Here is a 23,836-nt window from a genome sequence, read left to right on the forward strand (position 1 = left end):
TCTGGGTAATTTTGACGAGGATATTACTATCAATTTTTAAGTAATTTTGACGAGAAGTCATTTCTATCACATTGCTTGGATGCAATTCTAAAGGTCATACACCGGGTGGATTCTCGAGTGTGCAGATCTGGAGAAATTATGATTTATCAGTATCCTCAAGCCACTTATAGCTTTAAAATTCTCTTGCGTCGTCGCCCTTGACAATAGAAACCGAAGTACGGCTTTTAATTCAGTGTGCTTTATTCAACAATTTAAGTCCTTGACATGGTATTAATAACCCACTGCGAAAATGCTACTCAATTTAGGAGTCGAAAACTCGGAGCCTTTGAGATGCCTTTCCAAATAAGAGTGAATGTAAGGCGGATCAACCTTACCATCCATTCCTATCAGGTAAACCATACGAAGAAGAGCGTTTTCGGTTAAACCAGTGCGTTTCTGGGACGGTTCTTTTGCACAAGTAGTAATAAAGGCGCGTACATATAGGGGTGCGTGCGCATCCCGCTTGTTCCTCCTTATTGTCAAATACTATCCTTTTTTCATGTAATACCTATGACTGCGCACCCGGCCCCTAATAGTACGCGCCTCTAAGATACCGTTTCTAAAACGTAACTAGTTTTCAAACGTAGCTTGAGCTCTGCTATCGTTTGGCTGTCTGTATCTGAGACGTGTTCTCGGTCCATGAAAGTAATACCATGGATAAATGTTTCTATATATTGCCCCGTGGGTTACGAGGGCACCTACGCACCTCACTAGTTACTACGAGATTCTAGTTAAGATAAAGCTATGCGTAAAGGACCACCGGAACCCTTTCTCTTAGTGCCTTGCATTTGTACTAGCTAAGCACCTTGATAGACAGGACCCCTCCCTTAGTGCCTTGCATTCGTACTAGCTAAGCACCTTGATAGACAGGACCCCTCCCTTAGTGCCTTGCATTCGTACTAGCTAAGCACCTTGATAGACAGGACCCCTCCCTTAGTGCCTTGCATTCGTACTAGCTAAGCACCTTGATAGACAGAACCCCTCCCTTAGTGCCTTGCATTCGTACTAGCTAAGCACCTTGATAGACAGAACCCCTCCCTTAGTGCCTTGCATTCGTACTAGCTAAGCACCTCGATAGACAGAACCCCTCCCTTAGTGCCTTGCATTCGTACTAGCTAAGCACCTTGATAGACAGGACCCCTCCCTTAGTGCCTTGCATTCGTACTAGCTAAGCACCTTGATAGACAGGACCCCTCCCTTAGTGCCTTGCATTCGTACTAGCTAAGCACCTTGATAGACAGGACCCCTCCCTTAGTGCCTTGCATTCGTACTAGCTAAGCACCTTGATAGACAGAACCCCTCCCTTAGTGCCTTGCATTCGTACTAGCTAAGCACCTTGATAGACAGAACCCCTCTCTTAGTGCCTTGCATTCGTACTAGCTAAGCTCCTCGATAGACAGAACCCCTCCCTTAGTGCCTTGCATTCGTACTAGCTAAGCACCTTGATAGACAGGACCCCTCTCTTAGTGCCTTGCATTCGTACTAGCTAAGCACCTTGATAGACAGGACCCCTCCCGATCTCCCTTAGTGCCTTGCATTCGTACTAGCTAAGCACCTTGATAGACAGAACCCCTCCCGATCTCCCTTAGTGCCTTGCATTCGTACTAGCTAAGCACCTTGATAGACAGGACCCCTCCCGATCTCCCTTAGTGCCTTGCATTCGTACTAGCTAAGCTCCTCGATAGACAGAACCCCTCTCTTAGTGCCTTGCATTCGTACTAGCTAAGCACCTTGATAGACAGGACCCCTCCCTTAGTGCCTTGCATTCGTACTAGCTAAGCACCTTGATAGACAGAACCCCTCCCTTAGTGCCTTGCATTCGTACTAGCTAAGCACCTTGATAGACAGAACCCCTCCCTTAGTGCCTTGCATTCGTACTAGCTAAGCACCTTGATAGACAGGACCCCTCTCTTAGTGCCTTGCATTCGTACTAGCTAAGCACCTTGATAGACAGCCGGTATAAAGTACTTTTAACTTAAAAGTTATACATAAACCATCCAAGGTGTATTAAATACAATATAGTTCAAACATACTTGAATATAAACGGTGCTTTGTGACAACAGTTAAGACCCTAGATCCGACTTTCGTGATACTGTTTTGGGATTTATTCTATATACTGACTTAACATTTTGGAAAAAAAAAATACTATTCACGCTTGTGAATGTATATCTCATTTGTTAAAAAGTCATCACATAATTCGTCAGATTCAAGGTCTCTAAAGAAATTTTTTAAACTTTGCAAATTTACGTTACTTGCGCAAGTGAATAGCAAACACATACCATTTAACTCCTAATATTTTGAAAAAGCATGCAGATCGTTACTGTCATGGCCTAAAAAATTGGTTCCTTTAAATATTCGCAATGTTTCACAAGAACCGTTACAGTGGTCTCTAATATTTCACAACATCGAATACGTCAGCAACGCAGGCCCAATCCAGCTCAATGGGGGACTTGCGCTAAGAGATCACGTGACCTTTCTGACAAATTCAAAACAATCACAGAAATGACAGCTAAAGTCACACCAGAGAACGACGAAAAATTTAAATATTTTAATAAAACTAAACCCTTTCTGAATATTTTACTAAAACTAAACCCTTTCTTTTTTCGTAACTGCTAAATAAGTTACTTTTTATTGCTGTTATTTTGCCGCTAGCCTACCTGTAGGCTCTGATAGTTTTTCCAGCACGAAAACTCGGAGTTCGCATTCCACGGCCGCCATCTTGGATAATGCGCTCCGCAGGGGGAGGGGGAGAAAAAAAAATGCCCCGCGCATTTTGCTTAAACATACTCCTGTGGAGCGCATTATCCAAGATGGCGGCCGTGGTATGCAAACGCCGTGTTTTCGGTTTTCGTGCCGGAAAAACTATCAAAGCCTACAGTTAGGCTATTTCGCCGATAAAAGCCTGACAGCGCGCTCGTTTGCCACCCAGTCACGTGATCTCTTAGCGCAAGTCCCGTACTGTTGGCCATTCCAAGCCTGCTTGCACGCGTTTACTCGGTAATTTCCGCGCTCCCTGCTGAAACTCGTCGCGAAAAACGAGTAAACGCATCGAAACGAGTGGTCTTGATTGAAGGGTACAATAAACACTTTTTCCACAATCGCTTACATTACCCAATATTTTACGGCTGAACTCTGCTCACGTGAAAATATGAATAAGAAACAATCCGGCGGAGAAAGGGAAAGGCGTTCACCACATATTTTTTCTGTGCGCCGATTTTACGATACATTTCCTTTCTCCCATCGTAAAATCCAGGTTCCACTGTAAGAGATTTTCTAAATTGAAGTCACCTATGAATATGGCTGGAAATCACGCACAAATAAGCCATCCCCTCCCATTAGCCGGAAAAATCCCAACAAAGGATTACACTTGCCCTAAATTTAACAAAATTAAAATACACCCTCGTTTTTTTCTCACAGTAAAAACTGTATTTCGCGCTTTTTCCATAAAGGAGCTATTCAACGTATCCAACTTGCTGTAACTCCTTGTGTTCAGCAGTCTGTTCAGTCGACCTTGACGATACTGTAAATTTTACGGATGAAGAAGAAGCAGGAGAAGAACCCAACAGTACCTGAAAGAGATGTAGGGCAGATTAATGACTATAAGCATCGAGTTCATAACACACACCTATCTGTAGAAAGGAGAGGACCGCTACATACACAATAGTGACGTAGTGTGTAATGTGTATTTTGTGTATCTTACCAGTAAAAAATAAGACAGCCACACCATGATGGTGTTATGTAGAATGTGTAATGTGTATTGTGTGTATCTTACCAGTAAATAAAAAAATATAAAATAAATAAGATCAGCCACACCATATAATGGTGAAGTGTGTAATGTGTATGTGTAGATTAAGTGTAATATGTGTATCTTACCAGTGAATAACAAAAATTGTCACACCATGATGGTGTAGTGTGTATTGTGTAAGATGTGTATTGTGTGTATCTTACCAGTAAATAAGAACAGCCACACCATGATGGTGAAGTGTGTAATGTGTAGGATGTGTATTATGTGTATCTTACCAGTAAATAAGAAGAACAGCCACACCATGATGAGTGTATAACCAAAGTACAACACGGTACTCGCTGTCCCCGAGATGGTCAGCTTGGTGTAGAAAAAGTGGATGCAATAGAGAAAGAAATAAAAGGCAGTGCAGCCACCAGTCAGGAACGAACGCCACCACCAATGGTAATCCTACAGACAGACGACAAGAGGCACCTTTTTAAAAAATCATACATGCTATGCCATGCTTATCAAAGGTTCCCCTACACCCAATAAGTGATTACGGTACGACAAGCCCTAGCGTGGCCACCTAAATGTAATGTAATGTTTGGCATATGTATAGCGCACTTTAACATACGAAATGATCAAATGCGCTTCACATGTGACTGACTTAACTCGTCAGTGGCATTTGTATAGCGCACTTTAACATACGAAATGATGAAATGCGCTTCACATGTGACTGACTTTACTCGTCAGTGTGCATTTACGGACTTCTCCACGCAGTTTACAATCATGAGTTTTGCTAAGTGTGTAAGCATTGTCACTGAAGATGGTACCACGGGCCAGCGTCCCCAGCGGTTCTTTTACGTCCCCCAATACAGGTTAATGATGTGCGGTGAGGGACGGGACCTCCGGCTTAACGTCCTTATCCGAGAAGACGAGGGATGCACAGTCCCCAATGTAGAGAGCCAGGTTTATTTAACCTCTGAAAAAATCCCAAGTTGATGTGACCTGGGTTCGAACCCCGGCCATGCTTGAAAGGCGAAGCTCGTACCACTGAGCTTTCCCGCCACTCTCATAAAAACAGTTTTGTGAAGTAGAATGCGAGAAGCGTGCTGTCTGATTGGTAGCAGCGACACTAGCCAACCAGCGTGGCAAAGAAATGCTTCATAACAAGATAAAATCCCAAATTCTATAAAGTTCAATCTAGTCCTCGCATGCAAATTGGCCAACCTTTCTAAAATTTTGTCTGGTAGATACGGTAGTGCGCGTTGCACTATTACGTTTTTTAGAAGATTTTCAAAGAAAGCATAGAAAAAGTATAAAAAAGTTTCTCGATTGATCTTGTCGACTCCACTATGCTTGTATCTTGCGTAGTGCTTACCTCAGCACAAAGGTGGAAGTAACAGAGGAGCACGGTAGTCTCCGTGACCGTCAGTACCAAGATGGCGCACACCACGAACAGGAAGCCGAACATATAGTATATCTGGTGAGACCTGCACAAGAAACACACAGTTCTTAGTGTTTGCCCGACTTGCGTGAAAATGCTATTTCGTTTTTGCTTTTGATTTTTTTAAATCTTATCATTCAAATAAATACAACTTTTTCTGCATCACACTTTATAGTGAGGCCGTTTTTATTGTAGAACGGGCGGAGATTTCACTGTGATTCAAGAGAACATTCACTGAAATTATTATTTATTTATTTGCATAGGCTTTCATAGCCTAAGAAAAACATGTGTCTGTAGTATTGGGCTACCTGTAGTAGCAGAGGGACTGGGAGCGAGTAAGATGGCGGCCTCCTAGAGCGATCGGACTACGATTGTATGGTAGCACCTTAGGGTATTTTAGACACAATAAACGTCATACCACATGGTGTCACGCAATAAAGATTTAGGGAAATTAAAGAACCTAAGCCAGTCACACCTTTGTTATTGCTTTCCTTAAAGAATGTCAATCAATCACTCCTTTTTTATTGAAAATACAACTGTTTATTCGTAAGGAAACTTCAAAATACCAATCTACCAATGAAGTCTGATACGTTCTTGACATTACTTTATTAAAAAAAAATATTGGTTTCTTGGTTGAAAAAGCCGATAGAAATGGATACTTTGACTCGACATTGAGCGTGGGCATAAAATGGCAGCGTGATTAGAAATTTCGAAATAATCTAAACAAACTCCATTTTCGAAATTCAAAATATTACAAAAATGACGGCTTGAAGAGGCTCTTTTAACTTGAGCAAAAAATAAATAAATAAATAATCGCTGCATGAAGGCATTTGACTTGCATCCTCGTTTTAATTATAATATATACAGAGCAGTCCTTACCAGATGCTATTTAGAATGAAGAAAAGTTGAATAAAGATGCAACCAAAAGGCAGAACTCCACCCATGATGATGCCAGGTAGAGCTCTTGTGTAGATACTCTGCATGTCACAAAAAACAAAGCATTAGGGAACTAAAGCAAAGACAACCAAGGTATACAAGGTCAGACAGACAAAGCATTAGGGAACTAAAGCAAAGAAAACCAAGGTATATTAGGTCACAAACATACAAAGCATTACGAAACTAAAGCAAAGACAACCAAGGTATAAGTTCAGCTGCACGTTACGAACAAACAAAGCATTAGGAAGGCAAAGACATCCAAGGGCGGTTCCTTTCCTAAATCTTCGAATCTGTATAGTCTACATGTTCGGGAAGTGCACAGAGTGGTCCAATGATCTATGTACCTGTTCAGGAATCTGCCTAGGAATCTGGTTCGTACGCACTGGCTGTTCAATTGGCTGAAAGGAGAACATATACATTGAAGATGTGAGCTGACAATAAAAGATAAGAAATTTGTTACTCTAATAGTATAATCTTTTTTCATAATTGATCTTTTAGTCTGTCGAAAGGTGCAAGGGACAGGCCAGAAAGAAAAGAGATGGGGGGGGGGGGGGGGAGTTAAAGTCGTGCTTGCTTTGTTATCTGGTCTGCATGATGTGCATGCTTTTTCACCTTTATTATTTGAATATTTCACTGGATTTGACACACTTTTTTTTAATCATGCGTGATTTTCTTTTGGTTAGACCCTTATCAATCAATTTAATGTAGATGACAATGATCTCTTTATGATTCAAATACCTTCTTTTTGAATCCAAGGTATGCTCCAAGGAAGGTAAGAGGAACAGAAATACAAAACCTGTAAAAAATAAAAAATACTTTTTGCTCTTTCTTGGTGTAAACATGTGGTGTGTAAACATGAGCATTTCAAACATGGGGTGGTTAGGCAAATATAGACTCCTCCTGTTAACCCCGTGGCAAACAATGCCGGTATTGCTAGGAGATGATGTGACAAACTGTAGTTCACCAGCATGCCCTTTGTCTTGTGGTCAATCAGTTTAGAGAGGCCATCAATACATTTGGCAATGTTGGTGCAAGGCGATGGAACTTACCTTGCACCAGAATTGTTGGGGAAGATATCATAGAGAATATAACAAGATATACAGTATAGAGGATATAACAATTGTTGGGGAATATATATAGAGGATAACTATAAGATGCAAGTATATTAAAATTCTCTATTTTTTGGTAAACGCTAGGATGTTATCATACACTTTGCTTGATTGTGATGGATTTACTCTTACCATAGTGCTAACAAGGCCAGGAGCGTGGTGAATGGGATAGCAGCAGATGAGCCCTCCGCCCACAGCACTAGATTCAACAGGAAGAAGATGCCAAACACAAACCTACGAAAAGTAGTTCAAGAAGAATTAAGGGGATTGTGTGTAAGCACACACTCGCAAAAAGACTACAACTGCTAAATTATGGAGATGTGTACGCATAATACACAAATGACCACACTGTAAAGGCAGGTATTGCGTAAATAGTGAATATGAAAATACTGTACCTTATTATTAACTTTTGCATCAACTTTATTTCCACATCATTTTAATTTCACAATTTTCAAAATAAATAAATGTGTAATAAAAGTGACATGAAAATCTCCCAAAATAAAAATAAAGTGACATAAAAATAAAGTGTCATAAAAGTTGGAAGGGCCAAAATTAGGCGATTGATCCATCTTTATCATCGAAGTTATCATGACGAGGAAGTCCACTCTTTTATGTACAGGTGCATGGAGTAGTCATCCATCAGCATGGAGTGCCATAAGAAATAGTTGAATAACATTCTGAAGTATAGTTATGGGGAATGCATGGAAGTAAAGGGGTAAAAAGTAACCTGTTTTCTTTCTTTTGTTATTGTTTTTTTTTTTTACAAAAATAGTGGTATCATAAAAAAATCATGAGAAAATAAGTGTAATAAGGTAACTGCTTAACTATGGTAGATGAATTCATTAAGTTCAGTAATATAGAGTATAGTTACTTACCCAGGTACAAAGAATGAAGACAGAATAACATTTGTCTTCCAGCGCTCGCCTCCAAACACTTAAAACAGACACATAAGATTAGTCAATGCGTGTCATATTGCTTGAATAAGTGCCCTAAATAAGTGTCTAAGAGGAAAAATATGAATTACTGTCTCCCCTTGTATAGAATCAAATGATTAAAAGGTAAAAGAACATTGGAGGGGAGTAAAAATAGCATTTTGTTTGCTATGGTTCCGAGATGATATTTTACTTCTTGCATGTCGTTGAGAACCAAATTTTATATAGAAATAGAACAAATTTTGTAATACAAAGGGGCCTCCATCGTAAGCGCCTCACCTGAATGAAAACCTCACCTGGGACATAAAATACACTCCCCCACCCCCCACTCCCAACCTGCACTTATTCAAGTAATTATGGTAGTCAAATTTGTTGTATCCCGATGCTAATATCATAAATCCTTATGCTACATTAGGCAGTTTGGCCATTATTCCGGCGGATATGTGTTTGGATTGTGCACTTTTTGCTAAAGCTACCAATTTTAGCATAGTGGTAGTTTTTAATACCCTTTTCAAGATAGACTATAGAGCCAAGCTTTAATTTCTAATTAATGAGGAGTATTGATTTGGCTGCCATTTTGAACCGAAAGTAAACTACCTTTTTATAAAAAATAAATAAACTTGCACATTTTGATACTGTTTTCCATTAGACAACTAATATGAAAGCCAAAGAATGTATTTAAACCCAAGATTTTTCAAAATAACCGCAAATTTGTTATTTTTGGAACTTTAAAGGTGATGGAGCCAACATAAAATCGGCTTTTATCACTTATATGGCTTATTATAATAGCAGCCATTTTGCACTGGAGATAAAATTTGGCATTTTTGAAAGCATAGAGATGCAAACCTTGTTTAAAAGTCTACGACTAAAATATTCAGAAAATCCATTAAATACTTTTACGTTGTAAATAAAAGGCAAAACTGATTAGGTTTCTGCTGTTAATTTTACCTTTTTTTAAACTGGAAGTAGGTTTCCAAACCTGTTTCTGCACACTCTAATCAAACCAGCTTAATGCATATACAAATAAGCAAGGAAGCATTTTTTAAATATAATTGCACAAATGATAAATGCACCAATTTAATATAAAGAAAATGTTTTCTTGCTATGTGAGCCTCAGCATTTTGTTAAAAATTAGTGAAATCTCAGTCAGGCTGGACGTTCTTAAAAAATAGTTTCTTATAAAACAAAAAGAGTGTGGTTTATAATACGTCAGTCTAACGTAATAACAAACTCCGATGAGAAGTGTTTTCTTTACTTAATGCAGTTCAGATATCTTACAGCTTTGTTAAACAATTCTTTGGAGCTGCAAAGGGCTGAACATTTCAAGCTGGCTTTCGTGCAAGTGCAGCATGCTGGGCAGCCTATCTTGCATCTTAGCTCTTGGTTTCTCATCTTATAGTTTTTGGCTTCTTGGCACGCCTTGAAATGCTCTAGTAGCGTTTGTCCAAAGCGGCTATGGCAACTGTTGTCCATTGTGCTAAAAAACGGAAGTATTGAGACAGGGAGGAGTGCTTGCCCCCAACAATGGCCTGCTTGAAAGGCAGCTTTCTTGGTGTGTTGTATGATAGCTGCCTCGTCGGTAGAATGACATCAAATGCTTTTCCTTTCTTCACAAGAGCCACATTCTTGCCTCATCTACTTCCGATTCTCTGTACTTGTTTGGTCGTATAGAAGCAGTGAAATGCGCTCAAGTGTTGCCAAACATTCTGTCTTTTATCTTAACTGACCTGAAGGCTAGCTGTCGAAGACCATCTGTGGCTTCAGGGAATACAGCAAGTACTGTCTTTTCCCACTACCCGCACAACATCATACAGTATCACGCCCGTAAATGCGTGAAATTCCAGATGGCGAGATACTCCTTTGACTCTACTGTAGAATAAGGAAGAAAGGCAAGAAGAGTGATAAGCGCACACCCGAGGCCACCAGATTAACAGTTCCTACTGTTAGAAACTGTTCATCTCATAGCACTTGCACACATTCATGTTTACAGACGCTGAAGTCAATTGGTGGAGCAGCCTGCACCCGTTGTTCTTGGAATCCCCAACCAGGCTTGTCACATAAGAAGTTGCTTTTGTCTTCTTTCTTTTCTCTTGATCCAGCTATTGAGCGTGAATGTTTGGTATACTTGGGCTGGCTATATGTGTCTTTTATATCATTTGACGACTTTCGAAAATAGTGAATACTGACGCGTGACTTTTCACTTTTCGGATAAAATTAACGGCCATTTTAATATTCCAAGATAATCCGTGATTAAATCAGATTTTCTTTTGGCTCAATAGCTTATCTTGAAAAGATGACCCTAAACTACTCCAGAAACAAGTATTTTCTTTATTTTTGTTTAAAGACGCAAAGTGAAACAAGCGTGCCAGTATTTATTCTTGACTACTTCCAGTTCAAAATCGCTGTCACCGTAAAAGTTACAAAAATGAAAAACATTCTGGTTACTTTAAGAACTCTTTTGTTTAGATGCATTTTTTGACTTATATTTTATTTGTCTATGAGTAAACTTTCTTAAAATGTGTGAGTTTATTTTTTTGGAAAAAGTTTGTTTACTTCCGGTTCAAAATGGCGGCCAAATCAATATTCATTATTAATCAGAAATTAAAGCCAAACTCAGCTTGGCTCTATAGCCTATCTTGTAAAGGGTATTGAAAACTATTCCTATGCTAAAATTGATAACTTTAGCAAAAAGTGCGCAATTCAAGGTAAAATCTGCACATATCTGCTGGACTATATCCTCTCTAGAAATACATGTACATTGAATGCTTTTGCTGATGCTTTGAAGCATTCCACATAAAAATATCAACGCTCTATTGACTTGTTTTCAGAATGCACAAGCAGACCACTATTTACAGTATACTTTTTATCATACCACTTACTTTTATACAGCCTGGCGGATACGTAACCAGCAGGGGAACCCAAGCAGACAAAGAGCACAAGGGAACAAGTCATCAGCGCTCCACGGTTAGCAGGCGACAAGAATCCAAGGCAAGCAAAAACTAAAACACAAATCAGACTGTTTAGCAGGGGACAGGAAACCAATACCTTACGTAGATCCAAGGCAAGCGAAAACACAAACAAGAGCATTTTAGTAAAGTGGTGCTCTTTAGAAAAAAATGAAAGAAAAACGCAAGAGTGATCAGTGATCATATATCAACTGATATAATCAAGAAAACGCCACAAGTACAAGACAGAAGAATGATTCACAGTGTTAGAAAAGGCAAATAATGATTACATGAAAAAAAAAACAATGATAAAGCAAACATATTAAGTAAAACATATACATTCTGTGTAAACGAGCACTCTTACAAAATGCACGAAAATGCAATAAGAACACAAGTTTTTTGTGGCACTTTTTAGGATCCTCACCAAGGGTGACAAATGTCATGATCAAAATCTGAGTTCCAGAACCAAGAAGAATAGAGAGAAGCATCCCCTTCCTTGGGGAACGGAACACATCTCCATGCACCAGCTTCCATCCAAACTCTTCCTGTGCATCCTCCTGTTCATAGAAAGAATCAGAAACAGCACATGGTGAAAGGCCTGGCTAAACTACTGGACATGTCTTGCCTGTTGTGTTTCTTTGTTTGGCCCCCTAGAAAAACTCTGAAGCATGCACCAAATCCTGTTGTAGTGACAAAGTCGTGACATGAATGTTTCTTGAAACATTTTTGTGTTTCATGCTAGGATACAGTACTTGGCGCACTACATTTTTTGGCTGTGGCACTATTGGGAAAAACATTCAGAAAGCATGTTGCATGCTTCATGTTGTGCGCTACATGTTGTGTGCCTACTAGTTTAGCAAATAACTTGAGAATTTGTCTGTCCTTTTTATCAAAACTATGCTCTGTCTGTCTGCTTGTCTATCTGTCTTTCTACTGTATCAATCCATTAATCCATCCACCTTATCATGACCCTTACCCCAGAGTCCATCTGGTTGTAGCGGGCGATGTCCTTGTGAAGGGTTCTCAACATGATCATTGCAACCATACCAGACAGGAAGAGAACGATGATGAATGAGTTCATGATACTGTGAATACAAGCAAATAACACACACTCAGAGAGAAACAGAACAATATGATGAATGAGTTCATAATGCTGAGAATACAAATAAATAACACACAACCAGATAGGAACAGAACTATGTAACTTCATAATAAGGGGTGATTGCTTATCATTACAACACAGAAAGGAACAGTAAGAAATACAGTACAGACTGAATGTTTTTTTAACATTCTGCACCTAGATTCAGCATGGTTACACTTACTCAGCCAGGAACAATACTGTGTAACTTCATGGTAACCTGTGATTGCCTGTGATTACACTTACTCAGTCAGGAACAATACTGTGTAACTTCATGGTAACCTGTGATTGCCTGTGATCACACTTACTCGGACAGGAACAATACTGTGTAACTTCATGGTAACCTGTGATTGCTTGTGATTACACTTAATCAGACAGGAACAATACTGTGTAACTTCATGGTAACCTGTGATCACACTTACTCAGACAGGAACAATACTGTGTAACTTCATGGTAACCTGTGATTACACTTACTCAAACAGGAACAATACTGTGTAACTTCATGGTAACCTGTGATTGCTTGTGATTACACTTAATCAGACAGGAACAATACTGTGTAACTTCATGGTAACCTGTGATTGCTTGTGATTACACTTAATCAGACAGGAACAATACTGTGTAACTTCATGGTAACCTGTGATTACACTTAATCAGACAGGAACAATACTGTGTAACTTCATGGTAACCTGTGATCACACTTACTCAGACAGGAACAATACTGTGTAACTTCATGGTAACCTGTGATTGCTTGTGATTACACTTAATCAGACAGGAACAATACTGTCAGTGTGACTTCATGATAAACTATGACTGAATTTACCTGAACCACTGGATCTTTGTGTGGGGCATTGAGTCCAGAATGTAATCCCAGCGTGATGCCCATTTAAGGCTGTTATTTTCCTACAAACAATATACCAACAATTAACAATAACATACAGTACAGTATATGAGAGATAATGGATGGTGTGGTTCACAGAACTATTGCAGCAGGGGGAACTCATGCCCCCTATTTGGGATGGAGGGGGGAAGCAGCTTTACCCAAATGTTTTAAAAACTACAAAGACGTGACCGGTAGGGATGTAGCTATGCCCAATTTTCTAAATATGCCCCTCCCCATCCCCCCACCCCCACTTCCTCTGGCGATATTTTTGGGCTGCTATTTCCCCGGGTCTTTGATGCACATGGATTTATCTCCAATATTCTATTTGAATTATCCGGTAGCTACAGCAGTAGAAAAATTCATTAGAATTTCGAGGACCTTCTAAAATAAGGTACTAAGGTTTTCAAGACTTTGATCTGCACAAACCCTGACACAAATAACAGAGACTCTAAATGGCATAATGATGCGACTTACAACATAGGTGACAGAGTAGGTGTATGTTATCTTGAGAGTGGATGACAACTTTGCCGGGATGCCTAGGACATCTTGGTTTGCCCCACAATCAGAAGCTTTCTCATGCTTCAAGCTGAAAAAAGAAACATCATAAAGAAATATAGTAATTGCAGCAATGATAAAAAAACCAACTGCTTATGTAAGAAAAATAATATCAAAACTATCAAATCATTTGCTAATATGCTTCTGTACTTAAAAATATCAAAAGTATCAGAAACATTTGCTATTCTGAATAGACAGAAGGCTAATTATTTTTTTCCTTTTGTATGCTAGAACACAATATTATTTAGAACAATTTCATTTCATAATTTGCTACTTTTACTCAGGTTATGACTCATAGGAACGGGTACTACAGCAACGGCAAGAAGAACATTGTTAAAAATGCTTTTATTATGCTAAAGGCTCAATGTTTCACAAGTTTTAATAAAATTTACTTTTTATAGTTACAGTAGCAATGATAAGACCTGGTCTTTGTCTTAGCTATGAAAGAACAATGGTTTTACAACACAAGGTTCCTGTATCAGAAAGAGTGTGTTTCAAGTCTGGCTCTTTGAATTTCTATTGTTGCCTGCTGTTGCAAGGTAGGGGGTTCCATGTATCCAGCCCTCTGTTCAGCTTTCACTTTGTATTTTTCAGGAGATGTCACTAACCTTCTTGGTACCAGCTTCGCAGACAGCAGGCGCGCCCCAATCCATTCTTCTCCTTTGCCACTGTGGTAGGTGATGGTTATATCAACATGGTTGAACACGTAGTGGGTGTCGGCAGTGCTAAACTTGGTCTAAGGAAAAAAAACAGTCTTGGCAAATAAAAAAAAAACTTTGAGCCCATTAAAACTAAAGATAAGACTAAAATTATTACAGCTGTATCAAGTTGTACTCATTTTGGGGAGGGTGAATCAGATAAACTCTCAAACAAAAACCGGACTGGAGATTGCACGTATAGGATTTGTTTTAGGCCTACGTAAGAATGTTAATTTCACAACCAGGTTAATAGTTTTCATCAATATTCAACCATTGTAAGAAAGACTCCTAGAAACTTAGCTATTACAAAGGTATTTGAAACTAAAAATTGCAAGTTTCCTTTTACTGCTTACTGGGAGGGCTATGATAGCTTGTTGCCATAGCTTATATTTCATATTGAATGATACTTACACTTGTAACACATGCATCTCTGGCCTGTCCGTCAGCTGTCACAAAGCATCCAATAGGAAAGCCAGTGGAGCAGTACTTCCTCTCTTCATCAGTCACATCGTAGCACCAGGTAACTGGCATGTTATCAACAATCCTACATACATCACAAACATCAATGTTCAGCATGCAAAATATTGGCTGGCCGCTGGCTAGATTTGTGTTTGTTTCCAGGTTGAAATTATGGTGCCTTAAGAATTTAGAAACAGTATATGGTATCAGACTTGGATCTCTCAACTGACAGGGAATTTTTTTCTCTGAGGGTTAATGTTTTTGCATGTTTGAACAATTTTGGTTTTGTGCAGTATTTAGTGTCATCTTTAATTTGTCCTTTTTTGTGATGCTCATTCTACATTATGTTTGTACAGGATTTGCAAACCATGTTTAGTTTTGTGTATTTTGCAGAGTGCTATGTTTTCTATGCATTGTTTTATATGGTTGTTTTCTATGCATTGCTTTATATGGTTGTATTTTTGTGCCTTGCTTTTGGCTGAGTGTAAGGCAGAAATTTGTGCACTCTAAATGTGTTATATTGTGTTGAGGTTTTACTACTGTAGCGCTGTTGAAATACTGCTACTGTTTTTGCAGGACTAGCCTAACACTTGGGGGACCAATATAAAGTAAGGCCACCAAATGCATCCATTTGCAGGCAACCCAAATTTTTATGAGGGAACCTAGGATTCTTTTGTATATATAGAGAGCTGCAGTAAACCAAACAAGCAAGCATGCTTGAAAAATCCAAGCACACATTTTTTATGCAAAAAAATTTAGGGATATCCTCAGGGCCCTTTTATACAGTAGGCCATTTGGTTATCATTTTCCCCAAAAATGGCAAATCTGATTCTTAAAAATTATGTATAGTATTAGTACAAGGTTACTATACTTGGTGGGCATTTGACATGAATGCCAGTTTTTTACAGAGAGGCAACAACAAATGTCTTGATAAGGCTCCATCTCACACCCTGACTAGAGAAGATTCTATTCTTACCAGTGGTTCTGGTAGTTGAGAGCAATGCCACTACGTAGGAAATCCAACTTTTTATTGTCTTCATTCTTTGAAGTGTCATATGTCTTTGTACACAAAGTCTCACATTTCACTTCTTTCTTGAATGACAACTGTGGATAAACCAAATCATTACAGATAGAGAAAAAATAGCAAAGGTAATGCTATCACCAACATGCCAACTTACTCGAGTTTTAGCATAAATGGCAAATTGAGAAGAGTTAGTAGTGTTACAAAACTCACATTGTATGCAGACGGGCGTATTCTCTCACCAAACACAACCTATGGAGAAACAAGTAAAGCACGTAAACAAAACTGTTTACTGGTATGTATGTTATTTTATAGTGTGGTGCTTCCATGGCCACCATTACAAAGTTTTAAAAAGGTTAGCATGTGAGACTCACAGTACAGAGTGGTGCAAACTTTATACTTTATATATGGATTCCGATGTGCTCTGATGTGGCTTATCAGCATTTTTTGGCCTTGCTGGTTGGCAAGATAAGTTAATGTCAATCTGATAGCATGTATGCTTCAAATGCAAGCATTTCTTTGCCTCGCTTGTTGGCTGGATAAGTTCATGTCAATATGATAGCTGTATGCTTCAAATGCAAGCATTTCTTGCCTCGCTTGTTGGCAATATAAGTTCATGTCCATCTGATAGCATGTATGTATGCTTCAAATACCCCACCTGGCCAAGATAGCATGTATGTATGCTTCAAATACCCCACCTGGCCAAGATAGCATGTATGTATGCTTCAAATACCCCACCTGGCCTCGCTTGTTGGCAATATAAGTTCATGTCCATCTGATAGCATGTATGTATGCTTCAAATACACCACCTGGCCAAGATAACATGTATGTATGCTTCAAATACCCACCTGGCCAAGATAGCATGTATGTATGCTTCAAATACCCCACCTGGCCAAGATAGCATGTATGTATGCTTCAAATACCCCACCTGGCCAAGATTTTCGGATGGTGACGACTTGGAGTCTTTAGCCAAACAGAAATCAAAGCTGCAAGTGAAACAAATTAAAAGAAATTAGCTATTTCAATTATCTTTGGATGGATCACGAAAACACAGTAACAAGGAAAACAAAATGTACAGTACCACATGACTTAAAAAAAAGCATAACACCAATAAAAAAAGGCTAGTCTTTTCATACACCAAAATGTATATGCCAATGTCTAAGCATAATTTGAAGAAAAGAATTGTGCATAATTTGCTGAAAAAAAATGCATCATTTAAGAAGGCCTGTTGATCCATATAAAAGGGTGAGGGGCCTACACCCTAAAAGGCCTCAAAATACTGTGAGGGGGGCTGGCACGAGACAGACTAAGAAAAAAGGCACAGCCATGTCGGTAATGGTAATTTCCATTAAGTGTTATGACAGAGTAGACTGTGATTTGGGAGTTTTTCAATGCACCACCAGTAATTCTTATTTAGATAATACACTGCTTTCTACTGACATACAAAATGTGCTTTGTTAGGGTTCTCCCTAAACACTGTCTGTCGGCAAATTTCACTGGCTGGAAAACAGTTTAAAGCCAGATAAAAAATACTGCATTCAGCCAGTGTGACATGCCTTTCGCTTTGGTGTATGTTTTAAACATGCATATTTTAGATTTAAAAAATAGCACATTCCAAACCTGGAATATTCATATGGGATGACTGAGTCCACAGAATCCAAGCGATTCACATACAGATTTATTTGTGCCTGAAAAACAAAACAAATCTGATCACTAATTGAATCATCATTCAATTGATCAAAAGACAAAACTAATGGCATCACATTTAATGTCTTTCAAAAGAAAGGAAATATTTGAAAGTGATATCATAAAACCACGGCAACAAAATGGTGACATTTTGCTACTCCCATATTCCATATATATAAGTTTTGTATCTAGAAACATTATAGTTACTAAATGGGGCTGAGTAGGGAGAAGGTGTCAGACAAATCCATCCAGTCCAAATCCAACATCACAAATACAGAGAACTTTTACAAACTTCTTAAGAAGCGATTTCGAAGTGTACAGAATTCACAGAAAAAAAGAAGTATGTGTTTCTATACTACAAGTACCTTTGAGCTTAAAGATGTTTTATTAAGTAAGTTATTAAACATGAACTAAGAAAAGGGGAGGTTTTTTTTTAGTTCCAGTGCATCATGCTATGTCACTAAACTTACGGGGGTGATACACTTTCCTCTGAAAAACCTCTAGTAAATCACAAGGCAAAGATAAAGGTAAAATATAAGCCAAACTGAAACAAGAAATATAATCAAACAGAAAATAGATCTTTATAACAAAATTATTAACTGACATAACATTGTGACAGAAATGAAATTGACGAATTGAAAGTGCCATAACTCGTTCTCTTTTGAAATATGAGACATAATTTTTTTATTTAGCTATACATTTAATAAGGTATACAGGCATAATTTTCCTTACCTTGCATCCATCTTGTTCTTTAGATGATTCGCAATAAGAGACCGGAGCTAAACCGGGCAGATAGAACGCACTACAACCAGGTAGCAAACAAACAGCCAAAATGGCGGCCAGTAAAAGGCCGAATTCTCTTCTTAGGACCATATCCTGACAAACAACGACCGATAGCTAGCCTGATCGAGAACACCAAATCAATGAAAGGCTTATGTTTTGACTTTGAAGAGATGGGAAGGTTTAAATATATCCCGCTTTTTAGAGGGTTTCGAGTTCTAAGTTGAACGTAGCGACCACCTTGCGCAGTAATGTGTCAACATGTTATCGTGTCGCGCATAACTCGACACGTCATACGAACTTGCACTACCACAGCGAGCCCGCGAAAAAACTGCGTGGACATGCCATCCAAACCTGTTCAACTAGATAGATAGACTGAATTAAATATCTATGGAAATATAATATACACATGGCTTTCAAGTTCAAAGCAATGGTTATAGAAACAGGTATGAAAAACTTTTACCAAATCCTAAACACAGCGGAGTAGCAGGAGGGGGCCCGAAAGGGACTTTCAAGGTATTTGCTAAAAGGGGGGCCCGTAGGCCACGCCCTGGCTACGCCCCTTAAAATAAACATCCGTTTTCAGGCCATTTACAACGCTTTCACTAAAAAAAAAAAACAGTTTACCGTTTATCAGTATTTATACAATATTAATCAAATCTGATCGGACCGGGCCTTGTATGTTTGCATGAAGGCGACAACGCTTTTACTAAAAAAAAAAATCACGATTATGAAGCAAGGCTCCCACGATCATTGATTTTTGTAGTTCTGAAATAGCAGACCCTTAGTAGACCACGTAAGGTAAGATTAAGATGGGGGGGGGGGGGGCACAATACAGAAACATAAGAAAGTATTGGGGGGGGGCACAATACAGAAACATAAGAAAGTATTGGGGGGGGGTGCAAAATACAGAAACATAAGAAAGTATTGGGGGGGGCACAATACAGAAACGTTAAGAAAGTATTGGGGGGGGCACAATACAGAAACATAAGAAAGTGTTGGGGGGGACAATACAGAAACATAAGAAAGTATTGGGGGGCACAATACAGAAACATAAGAAAGTATTGGGGGGGAACAATACAGAAACATAAGAAAGTATTGGGAGGGCACAATACAGAAACATATGAAAGTATTGGGGGGGCACAATACAGAAACATAAGAAAGTATTGGGGGGGGCACAATACAGAAACATAAGAAAGTATTGGGGGGGCACAATACAGAAACATTAAGAAAGTATCTGGGGGGCACGATGCAGAAACATTTAGAAAATATTGGGGGGGGCACAATACAGAAACATAAGAAAGTATTGGGGGGGGGGGGCACAATACAGAAACATGAGAAAGTATTGGGGGGGCACAATACAGAAACATAAGAAAGTATTGGGGGGCACAATACAGAAACATAAGAAAGTATTGGGGGGGGGCACAATACAGAAACATATGAAAGTATTGGGGGGCACAATACAGAAACATAAGAAAGTATTGGGGGGGGGGCACAATACAAAAACATAAGAAAGTATTGGGGGGGCACAATACAGAAACATAAGAAAGTATTGGGGGGGGGCACAATACAGAAACATAAGAAAGTATTGGGAGGGCACAATACAGAAACATAAGAAAGTATTGGGGGGGCACAATACAGAATCATAAGAAAGTATTGGGGGGGGCACAATACAGAAACATGAGAAAGTATTGTGGGGGGGGCACAATACAAAACCATAAGAAAGTATTGGGAGGGCACAATACAGAAACATAAGAAAGTATTGGGGGGGGCACAATACAGAAACATAAGAAAGTATTGGGGGGCACAATACAGAAACATAAGAAAGTATTGGGGGGGCACAATACAGAAACAATCAAATATGGCGTCTTGCGTGAACAACTTTTTATTCGAACGGCTAATTCCCGACATAATTTCAGCGGTAAAAAAACACGTTTAGAGTGTCTTCATGGAAGCCAGAACAGCTTTTGTACGTACTTAACGTACCGCCGATATTTCCAACCCAAAGGACACTGACATTCTAGTCAAGGGAAAAGCGGGGATCGTGTTCGAGTCATTCGGCAGTGAAGCTATTACTTTGCACCGAAGTTTAAGCTTACAGAGGGAATGTCGTAGATCCTTGGCTTGCAAAATGTACAAATAAAGTCCGTAAAACCATCTTGTTGTGATACATTTCTTCCAGTAATCGAGGAGAGTTGTTCTTCAAGCAAATGCGATCCGAATAGCTTGTGTCTTTTTTATTATCTGAGACTGTTATTACCGTCTGCGAATTACCGACAGAAAGCTTGTTTAGACCCCCCGCGCACCAACCGCCGGAGTGAAGCGATTTCTGATTGGCTGTCGTGTCGTCTGGTTCAAATGTAACGAGCCACGCGGTTGGTCAATGTTATGATTTCGCACGTGAGTTTGACAGCGAAAGCGCGAAGCGTGCAAACCAATATATGGCAATTCCTTCGTGTAATTTGTGCCTCACGGATGTAGCTAATAGCGACCAAAGATTTGTCATCGGGGGTAAAGGGAAGTTCGATGTAGTCTTTGAGCTGAAAAGTCTTTCTTCCACAAGAGTAAGCGAGTATACGTTCCGCGGACGAGCATCTTGCCTAATGATTCGAGGTCCTCTGGAATTTTTCTCTCTTTGTCCAACGAGGGCCATTTAACTCGAACAATTACAGCCACATGTGGGTTTCGAGGACTCGGAGGATTTGCAGCAGCGGTAGCTGCATTTGTACTAGGAGTTGTAGTTGCAACAGGAGCTGGAGTTGCAAAAGGAGCTGGAGTTGCAACAGGAGCTGGAGTTGCAGGGCTGACTGGCCATTTCGGTTGTTGGACCGATTGCGCACAGGAGTAGAAGCGAGTACTTCTGGTCTTGAGGATGATGACTTTCCCTGTGATTTCGTTGGTGTCTTATAAGTTTCTTATAATAATCTTCTGATTATCGCTATATTTATTTTGAAAGAGGTCTTCGATGGTTTTCAGTTCTTGAAGCAATTGTCTTCGTCGCTTAAGTTTCCTAAAGCGCAGACGGCAAATATACTCGCTTACTTTTTTGGAAGAGAGACTTCCCTTAACCCCCCAAGACAAATCTTTGGTCGCTATTAGCTACATCCGTCGTGAGGCACAAATTACACAAAGGAATTGCCATATATTGGTTTGCACGCTTCGCGCCTTCGCTGTTTAGATGCCTTTTTTTAATTAGGGATTCACTTAATATCACAATGATAATGTACTCATGGCCCTCAACAGAAACAAAATAAATAAAAGCTATTTAAAAATCTGTTTACAGCAAAATCTTTGACGAAACTATTTACAATAACAATCCTTTGCTGATTTATAAACTTATTTACAGAGTTGTGATGTATTCTCTTAGTTTTGCGGAGAAGGCGGTGATTGACTTGGCTTCTTTGATTTCTAGTGGCAATGCATTCCACCTTTTAGCTGCTACAAACTTAAAGCTGTTTTTGCTAATGTAGTCCGAGCCTTTGGAAGTACTAAGTTATGGTTTTCTGCATTTTTAGTGTTCTTGTTATGTACATCACTACACTTAACGAACATATCTCTGAAATAGCATGGGGTCATATTGTTCATTGCCTTAAAGAGCAAAACAAGTTGTAGGTAGATTATTCTTTTGTCGAAGGGGACAATATTTAGTTCTTCAAAAAGTGGTTTTGAAGGTGCATCCCATTTCTTATCGAGGATAACCCGCGCACATCGTTTCTGGAACTTGACCATATCGTCGATGTGTTGCTATTTGGTCGAGCCCGAGACATTAGCACCATAGTCTAATATTGGCTGTATAAGCGAATGGTAGAACAGGGTTCTTGCTTTAAGTGACAGGAATTTCTTTGTCCTTTTTAACAAGCCTAGTCGCTTGTAGATCTTATTGTGAATGTACTTGAGATGGTTGTCCCAGGTGAAGGAGTTGTCTAATCTTATGCCAAGCAGTTTAACTTCATTGACACATTCAATCTGGCCATTTTCTGTGCTGACTGTCAAATCCTTTCCTGCCAATTTGCGCACTTTTGACTTGCTACAGATAAGCATTGATTTGGTTTTGCTTTGGTTCAAAACCATTTTGTTTTCATTCGCCCATCCATTAACCTTTTTTTAGCTCTTTAGTAAGAATAGACTCAACCTCACTAACGCTACTTCCACTTGCGACTTGTGTTGTATCATCTGCATATATCTCGAGTGCGCTGTTGGAGACTTCAAGTGGTAAGTCATTAATAAACAGGATAAACATTAAGGGACCTAAAATCGAGCTCTGGGGAACGCCTGCAGTAATGGGCTGCGAATCTGATAGCTGACCACTTATTGTGACTTTCTGTTTTCGGTCTTCTAGATAAGACTTGAACCAATTTAGTGACTTTCCAGAGACACCGTATATGGAGAGCTTCTTAATAAGCGTGTCATAGTCTACTAAATCAAACGCCTTTCGGTAGTCTATAAGGTTCAAGCCAGATATTAGTCCCTGATCCATATTTCCAATAAGATAATCAATCAACTTTACTAGGGCAGTATCGCACGAGTGTAGGGACGGAAACCTGACTGTTACTACTTATTAGCTTGTGGCTGTTTATGTATTCATATAAGCAAACGTGTATGTGTCTTTCAATAACTTTGGACAGGGCAGGTAAAATACTGATGGGCCGGTAGTTATCAACACTCAGGCCGTCTCCAGCTTTATATATTGGACAGACTTTCGCCTCTTTCCAGCGCGCAGGGAATCGTCCAGTTTTTATACTTTGGTTGATGATTTTAGTCAACGATGGAGCTATGGCTGGGGCTGCAGCCCTTAAAAGGCGAGCACTTATACCGTCCAAACCTGTGGCTTTACACGTTTGTAGTTGAAGAAGATAACCTTGCACAAATTCTTGCATGACTTTGGGTATTTCAAATTTAGTGCCACTCGGGATTTTGCTATCAACAAACCTTTTTAACTTTTCGAAATCTGAAGTTGACAGCGTTCTCATGTTGACATTGCTATTTCTGTAGGTGGCAGCAACGGAAACAAAAAACTAGTTAAATGCATTAGCTATTTCACGTGGATCTGTGATGGTGGGTGTGTTGCTTGCATTGCCTCCTAGTTGCGAAGGTGACGGTTTACTTGTCTGCCCGATAGCAATTTTTAGATGTCTCCAGAATTCCTTTGCCGTTGAACTCTGTTCAAATGACTTGTTGAAATGATTTCGTTTAGCTTCTTGGATGGATTGAAAAACGTTATTTCGAGCTGATTTAAAAGTTTCCCACGCATCTGAGTCACTATTACACTTTCGGGCTATCTCTAGAAGCCTGTCGCGGTCTCTAATGGCTGCGTAGAGTTCAGGCGTCATCCACTGTGGTTGGCTTTGTTTCTTTACACGCTTTCTAATAAGAGGAGCATGTATATCAGCGATACTTAGGAAAGTCACATTCCAATAATCCACAGCGTCATCAAGGTCATTAAAGGTGTCCAGCACACTCCACGGGGCCTCATCAAGGTCTTCTGGG

The 23,836-nt window shown here is 39.4% G+C and overlaps 1 protein-coding gene across 2 annotated transcripts; it reads right to left on the reverse strand.

The window, feature by feature from the left end:
* Positions 1-222: 222 nt before the first annotated feature.
* Positions 223-18,620, reverse strand: LOC5509962 (transmembrane 9 superfamily member 2). Of its 2 annotated transcripts, XR_007313663.1 has the most exons (21): positions 18,302-18,620; positions 17,504-17,571; positions 16,812-16,869; positions 16,097-16,135; positions 15,839-15,966; positions 14,815-14,947; positions 14,314-14,441; positions 13,625-13,736; positions 13,091-13,170; positions 12,109-12,217; positions 11,557-11,689; positions 11,067-11,186; positions 8,131-8,188; positions 7,388-7,489; positions 6,885-6,942; positions 6,491-6,544; positions 6,090-6,187; positions 5,145-5,256; positions 4,060-4,231; positions 1,982-3,608; positions 223-1,655 (listed from the first exon to the last, which is right to left on the reverse strand). XR_007313663.1 is itself a non-coding variant. In XM_001630376.3 (20 exons), the coding sequence occupies exons 1-20, from the start codon at positions 18,440-18,442 to the stop codon at positions 3,541-3,543; spliced, it is 1,971 nt and encodes a 656-aa protein (XP_001630426.1). In that variant the 5' UTR covers positions 18,443-18,620; the 3' UTR covers positions 223-3,540. The 2 variants fall into 2 exon arrangements, 1 of the variants encoding a protein (XP_001630426.1); XM_001630376.3 differs by having other exon boundaries at positions 223-3,608.
* Between the last annotated feature and the right edge of the window lie 5,216 nt (positions 18,621-23,836).

Source organism: Nematostella vectensis, chromosome 9 (assembly GCF_932526225.1).
Source record: "Nematostella vectensis chromosome 9, jaNemVect1.1, whole genome shotgun sequence".
NCBI lineage: Eukaryota > Metazoa > Cnidaria > Anthozoa > Actiniaria > Edwardsiidae > Nematostella > Nematostella vectensis.

What these genes read in the sequence shown, in the direction of transcription:
- LOC5509962 (XM_001630376.3), bottom strand. Translation starts at nt 18,442, where the DNA reads ATGGTCCTAAGAAGAGAATTCGGCCTTTTACTGGCCGCCATTTTGGCT. An exon ending in CCTACTCTGTCACCTATGTT is followed by an intron (nt 13,171 to 13,624) that starts GTAAGTCGCATC and finishes TATTGTTTGTAG; the next exon opens with GAAAATAACAGCCTTAAATG. An exon ending in ACTTCCACCTTTGTGCTGAG is followed by an intron (nt 4,232 to 5,144) that starts GTAAGCACTACG and finishes GTCTGTCTGTAG; the next exon opens with GATTACCATTGGTGGTGGCG.